At 28.4% G+C, this 7,555-nt stretch overlaps 1 protein-coding gene across 2 annotated transcripts in view; it reads right to left on the bottom strand.

Annotated features, from left to right (window-relative positions):
- The window catches only part of LOC106679070 (odorant receptor 43b), a 10,760-nt gene that overhangs the window by 1,353 nt on the left and 1,852 nt on the right, over positions 1-7,555 (bottom strand). The window contains exons 3-4 of one of the 2 annotated variants that reach the window (XM_014418020.3): positions 4,950-5,054; positions 1,172-1,327 (exon numbers count right to left, since the gene is read on the bottom strand). In XM_014418020.3, the coding sequence (XP_014273506.2) occupies positions 1,172-1,327; positions 4,950-5,054 (261 nt within the window). The remainder of the gene's footprint in view (positions 1-1,171; positions 1,328-4,949; positions 5,055-7,555) is intronic. The other variant, XM_067048087.1, reaches the window with a different exon arrangement.

Below are 7,555 nucleotides of genomic sequence, written 5' to 3'. Positions count from 1 at the left end.
TAATAAAAAGTAGTTTATGATGTTTATCTTCGTAGGAGTAATAGTTTCAAGATATTCGACAAAATGTTGATTTCTTGTTCTTTAGACAAAAATTTGGATTTATAAAACATTATATCTGAGGATGAAATAATAAAACTTTTTTTTTTAACTGAGACTTACCGCACGTGCCGCTGAGCTCACTTAGATCTCCGATTAAGTAGCCCTGACGAAGTCTGGAAATTCTGGCCGAAACGTTGGAACTATTAACAAGTTTTTCAACTTATTTGAGTTGTCTGACTCCACACTTTTCCTCATATATTTTTTATTTTCAATTCATTGTTATGTATTTTTCAAAATTTGTTAGTTTTAGTTATTTTGGGAAATTAATATGTCAGGAATCATTTGACATACAGATGTCTATTAGCACCCAAATGAAAGCTAGTTTAATGTATTATAAAGTAGTTTATGACATTTATCTTCGTTGGAGCAGTATTTTTCATAGTACTTACTAAAATAAATTTATGTGATGTCGATTTCTAGTTGTTTGGACGAAATATTTGATTTATGAAAAGCTATATCTCAGGAACCATTTGACTAAAGATGTATGCCAGCAGACAGATTAGAGCTGCTCGAATTTACTATAAAGTAATTTATGACGTTTCTCTCCGTATGAGAAGTAGTTCTTATGGTATTTTAATATGTAGTAGAATGTTTCTTAAGAGAATTTGATTCAAACAACTAGAAATCAATTTATTTTAATAGATATCAATGTCTCCAATTTAAAATTTTTTTGAAAAAGTACTTTTAACATTATTTCTCGTAGTAAATTTTCTAAATTTACATTCTGCATTATTGAAATAGTATATTTATAAAGAATGATTTTATGAAGTTTGTTTAGTTTTTTTTCGTCAGCCCAAGATTCCAATTGAAGTCCTATGGTGGAGGGTCAAGTTTTTCATTTTGTGGGACCCGCCACTTAATGAAAAAAGTCAACACCTCAGGCCGGATTCGAGCCGGCGCCGCCCGCAGATCTCAGATTGATAGACTTGCGCCTATCCACCTGAGCAACGGACGGCCCTATTTTATGAAATAATCTTGTCAACTGAACGGCTCATATATAGGTTAAGTGAAATTATGATTATTATACTGAAAAATTGGCATTTCATGTGAAACAATGAGATATATGACTTACACTCATTAGTGTCTCTACGTTGACTGGGTACATCTTCACCGCAATGAGGGACATGGGCTTTCGAGAACGGATCATTATCATCTGAATCGTGTCCCTCGATCTCTTGTCTGAGGTGAACCATTCCGAGTTGTAGATGGAAAATGCGATGTTTGTGCTCTGGAAAATAGCAAAAGGAACTTATTTTAAAGAGAAGTAACTTATTTTTTGATTAACACATTCTTAAAATTGTTTCTTTTCTTAATGAGGTGTAGATAGTTGACCGTAGATTAATGATTGCAGAAGTTTGTCGGGGGGTGCGGTCAGCAAAGAACAACATAAATAAACAAAACCATATTTATTTATTTTATGCCGACGTTTCGACCTGAGTTTCAGGTCTTCATCAGGGCTATAGAACAAAAGAGATAACAACAACATTTAGAGTAACATACAATTGAAAAGGAATAGTATACAAACAAATTTAGAATTATACAAAATATTAAATTAAATCATAAATGATAAAAATTTGATAACTGATAATTGAATAGTACAAAATTTTAATTGATTGATAATCGTGGAATTGTATGGTAATAAATTGAAAACAGTGGCAGATGAAATATAATATCATGTAGGTAAGAAGATATGTATAATATAAGATATCTGTCACTGTTTTCAATTTACTACCATACAATTCCACGATTATAAATCAATTAAAATTTTGTACTATTCAATTATCAGTTATCAATTTTTTATCATTTATGATTTAATTCAATATTTTGTATAATTCTAAATTTGTTTGTGTACTATTCCTTTTCAGTTGTATGTTACTATAAATGTTGTTGTTACCTCTTTTGTTCTATAGCCCTGATGAAGACCTGAAACTCAGGTCGAAACGTCGGCATAAAATAAATAAATATGGTTTTGTTTATTTATGTTGTTCTTTGCTGACCGCACCCCCCGACAAACTTCTCCTATGTTTCTTTTCTTATTTATTATTTTAATTTATTTTTGCCAATTCTCTTTTAGTATGAGTTATTTTTTCTTTTGTGCTGGTTATTTTTCAATTTTGAAATTACATAGCTCGCCCATTCTGTTTAAAAACATAAAAGTTACAATTTACAAAATTATTGTCCTTCCCACTAGTTACGGATGCCAAACTGGCCACTTACACAAGGGGAAGAGCAGCGCTTTAAGGTTTTTGAAAATAAATTATTAGAACCTAAGAAGGATAACCTAACCAGAAAATTTAGTAGGTTACACAACGCTGAATTGAGGGAACTGTACCAGGAAAATATAATCCAGATTTTAGCATTGTGGTGAATAAGATGAGCGTGTAAGGTTGTAAGGCTTAATTATGAGAGATAGTTGACCGTGAATGACGTACGAGGAGAAGATGGTTGGGGGTGCGGTCAAATTGAAACACAAATAAGTTGATGTAACCTATTTAATTATGCCAACGTTTCGGCTAGAGTTTCTAGCCTTTTTCAGGGCTAAGAACAGAACAAGATAACAACCACAGTAAATATAGATGATAAAAAAGAAAGTATAAACAGAATAACATAAAATGAATAATTTTACAAAATATAATTAATAAAATGAAGTGATGAGAGAAGCGGGAATTAGAATGTATGATATGTAATTTTAAGTGGGTAAAATAACATAATTAAGGAAATGAAATAAAAATGAAGTTATATAATGCAAAGAAGTATGAACATATTAGTTATTAATAACTTAAAAATTGAAATGTAGAAAGAAAAAGAAAATTGAGAGGAAAAAAATATATGTAACAATAATAACTGATAAAGATACAAAATATAAGTAAAGTTTAACAAAAGAGATAAATAGAAGAAAAAAATAGTATATAATATATATAATTCTAATCCTCCTAGACGTCTGAAAAGAAGATGGCCTCGAGATCTTCTCCTTTAGAAATGTTTTTGGAGTTCTATCAATGGGTAGATTCTCCACATGTTTTTATCATGCCATAATATCACTTACAGCAAATTTACTTGATGTGTATATATGTACAGTTGTAAATATCAATAAATAAATTATTAAAAATTAAAAAAAAATAATTGAAATGTGGAAAGAAAAAGAAAATTGAGAGGAAGAAAATATATGTAACAATAATAATTGATAAAGAGGCAAAATATAAGTAAAGTATACCATAAGAAATGAAAAAAATATATATTTTTGAAAACACCAATAATAATATAGTGAACATAACTTATAACGCGGGTAAGGAAAATGGAGAAAAGTGGAGAAAAGAAGGGGTGCTAAAATAAAGAAAGGGGAAAGGGAAAAAAAAGAGAATAAAACGAACCAAGTTCAAGCTAACAGGTTCGTTTTTTTTTTTCCGCATTTCAATTTTTAAATTATTAATAACTAGTATGTTCATACTTCTTTGCATTATATAACTTCATTTTTATTTCATTTCCTTAATTATGTTATTTTACCCACTTTTTCAATTATCTATGTATACATTTTATTTCCCGCTTCTCTCATCACTTAATTTTATTAATTATATTTTGTAAAATTATTCATTTTATGTTATTCTATTTATACTTTCTTCTTTATTTTCTATACTTACTGTGGTTGTTATCATGTTCTGTTCTTAGCCCTGAAGAAGGCTAGAAACTCTAGCCAAAACGTTGGCACAATTAAATAGGTTACACCAACTTATTTGTGTTTTACTTTTACCGCATTCCCAACCATCTTCTCGGGCTTAGTAACGATCGGTTCCCTAAAACCCGTCAACTCTTATTTTCCCCGATGTTGACTATGGCTGCCTGGCCTATGGTGGACTCCCGGGTAATCTCGAATCTAAACTTAAACGTCCAATGAATTGCGCAGTAGGATTTATTTTCAGGATTACCAGAGATACATAACACAGTATTAGGTCGAGCTGAGTGGCTCTATCCATCCTTCCGATGCCAGAATTTCCTAGCTTCCTATTTACTCCATGCAATTAGTACTCAACGCCTCTCCTATATCCTAGAAAAACTTCAATTCAAATTCTCAGTCAAATCCAGTACTACCAGGTCCCGTTTATTTGATATATACTACCGAACTGCTGCGTTTGATAAATCATTTTTTACGTGAGCTGCATATCACTCCATCCGCTCTAACATACGTCATGTACCAACCCTTTCCTCGTTTAAAACCCTTCTATTTAACTACCTCTTACTTCATCTAATCATACAATCTAATCCAATATTATAACTGAATAGATAATTTATAACTACCTTTTTGTTTTGTTTTTTTATGTATTTAATCAGTTAGTTTTCTCAATTTTTTTTTCTCTGTATCTAAAATTATTTATATTTAATTTTAATAAAATATAATTAAGTGTGGCCACAATGTTTTTGGCCAATGCGTACAATATGTTACAGTAATATTACAATTACCTTATAATTGTTCTAATGAGACCTACTCCCAGAATAATAAACTATTTTTTATTTCATGAAATATTAATTAACACTAAACCGATGGGTGAACGTCCGAGAGGTAGACCAAAACGTAGATGGGAGGATTACATAAGACTGATTGAGTAGATTTGGGTTTGGAGGGGCGTCATTGGAAACATGTACCTAAAGAATTATTGGTAGAATTTGCATCGAACCTTCGGGTTCGCGAAGCCTTTGTTATTGTTATACATATTTTGAGTTTTTACCGCACGATTTTGCACATTTTGAGCTTTTGACTGCACAAAAATGCGGTCTCTAATAATAACATAAATAAAGGTAATATTTTTATAAGTTCTAATCAAATAAATTCATAAATACATCGCAAATAAACTCACCGAAGTCTCCAACATAGTGGTTGCGAAGCAGAGAAAAATGAACTCGGCAACTTCATACAGTAAATAGAACATATAGTTAATGGAAACTATTGCATCCTTCGCTCCCTAGAGCAAACAGAGTTTTTATATTAAAACAAATCAGAAAACATTTCCAATATGATCTTAACATTTGTAAACTCTAATGATTCAACACGAAATCAAATATAGTTTTATTTAAATAAAATCAAATGTATCCAAACAAAAGTATCAAAATATTCTTTATTTCCTTAGAAGTTCAACGTTTCGGCCAATTCGGCCATCTTCAAGGACAATCTATCACAAAACATCTTTTATTATACAATTTTAACAATTAACATTATTATTAGTAAAACAGCATAGTTTAAATACCTATTTACAATCAAATAAAATATTTGAAAAACATTTTGCAAGCTATTCTGCCCCGGTTATCAATTTTAGTCAAAAATATCCTCTGAGACAATAAAACTATATATAATCATATTAATTTATTAAAAAGCTATCTTTAGCTTATATATAATTACCGATTTTTTTCAGTCTTTCATTAATTTCAAAACTTTTAATTATAATCAATTTAACACTATTACACCGTGCTGTCAAGGAAGGTTACATAACATAGATAATATATAATATAGTTATATTTATAACCTTCCTTACACTCAGGTCAAGTATAAAATTTATTTATTCCTACTATATTAAAGGAACAATATAAATCAAAATTAAATAATATATTTAAGAAAAAAAATATTTTGAGACTTTAACTTGGATACATTTGATTTTATTTAAACAATAATTACCAGTACCAAGAAAGTGAAAAGATTATATATTAATTAAATATATTTCATTATAAATAATTTATAACAAACCATTAATAATATTTATCAATATTTTGGATAACTAATAATTATTATAAGTATTTTTATTTGTTTTTGAGTCTTTTTAGCCATGATGAAACTCTATAAAGTGGGGCGTACATAGAAAAGTTGGCAAATAAATAGTTTTTAAATATTTTTGTTTCTTTTGACCGTATCCCTGTTATTATTTATGAATTTATTAATGAAAAAAATCATGTCCAGAGGCATATAAATATAAGTGAAAAAAAAATTTATATAAAAATGAACGAAAACAAGAAATAAAAATAGTATTAATATAAAATAGGCAACGAAAAGAATAAATAAAAATAACGCAAAATGCATTATTTTTTTATTCTTATTGTTCATATTTATATAATTTTCTATTCAATTATATATACATAATTTTAACCCTATCTTAATTTACCTTTTTTTACCTGATTATCTTACTATGTCAATATATTTTTATTTTTTTTTTTTTTGTATCTTTTTAGTCCTGACGAAGCTCTACAAAGTGGGGTGAAACGTCGGCAAATAAAAAGTTGTTAACTATTTTTGTTTCATTTGAACGTACCCCTGACCATATTCTTCATAATTCATTAAAAAAAAAAATTCATATCCATAGGCGTACAAATTAATAAAGGCGTTAAAGATTTTTTTAAAAAATAATATTTAAATTGTATAAATAAATATATATTTTTTCCGTAACCCGCTTTATTATTAAATTTATACAATAAATACATACAAATGACAAATTTTCATAAGTAAATAATAGTTATAAAACCTATTTAAACGGAAAACATCAACCGTTAACGTTTAAAAGTAACGGGAACTTTATATATACAAAAATATTTGAATAATTCTAATCGATAATCGATTAAAATAAATATAAAATATGTCCTCAAGTTTAGTTCAGATTGGTGGGTTCGTTTTAAGGTTATTGTTGTTCTTGTGATTTTCGAAAAAAAATAAATAAATAAAAGTTAAATTTTTTTAAAAAAATTTTCTATGAAAATTCGTATTTTAGGGTTTTCCTAGGTGGAAATTTCAAATATAAATTTTGTCCCTGCCAATAATACGTCTCGGCTTTTACCGTTCGTCGGTCGTCCGTTCTAATCGGATTTATTCATTTTTCATTTTTTTTCTCGTTTCCCTATTCATACAATTATTAAATATTCTGAATTTATTCATTTTTTACTATTAGTAACATTGATAATTGGTTATTTTTTTTAAATAAACAAAATTACAAGAACTTTAGAGGAAGATTTTTCGAACTCGACATTTAAGCCCTGACGGTAAAATCTATCTTGTACTAAATATAAATTAATTTTTGGAGAAGTTTGTCGGGGGGTGCGGCCAGCAAAGAACAACATAAATAAACAAAACCATATTAATTTATTTTATGCCGACGTTTCGACCTGAGTTTCAGGTCTTCATCAGGGCTATAGAACAAAAGAGATAACAACATTTATAGTAACATACAACTGAAAAGGAATAGTACACAAACAAATTTAGAATTATACAAAATATTGAATTAAATCGTAAATGATATAAAATTGATAACTGATAATTGAATAGTACAAAATTTTAATTGATTGATAATCGTGGAATTGTATGGTAATAAATTGAAAACAGTGACAGATGGAATATAATATCATGTAGGTAAGAAGATATGTATAATATAAGATATCTGTCACTAGTTTCAATTTACTACCATACAATTCCACGATTATCAATCAA

The sequence above is a fragment of the Halyomorpha halys genome, unplaced genomic scaffold (genome assembly GCF_000696795.3).
Source record: "Halyomorpha halys isolate HHAL.00 unplaced genomic scaffold, Hhal_1.1 Scaffold12.1, whole genome shotgun sequence".
NCBI classification, from domain to species: domain Eukaryota; kingdom Metazoa; phylum Arthropoda; class Insecta; order Hemiptera; family Pentatomidae; genus Halyomorpha; species Halyomorpha halys.
Note: the sequence above shows the minus strand (reverse complement) of the source record. Positions and strands in the feature narration are given on the sequence as shown.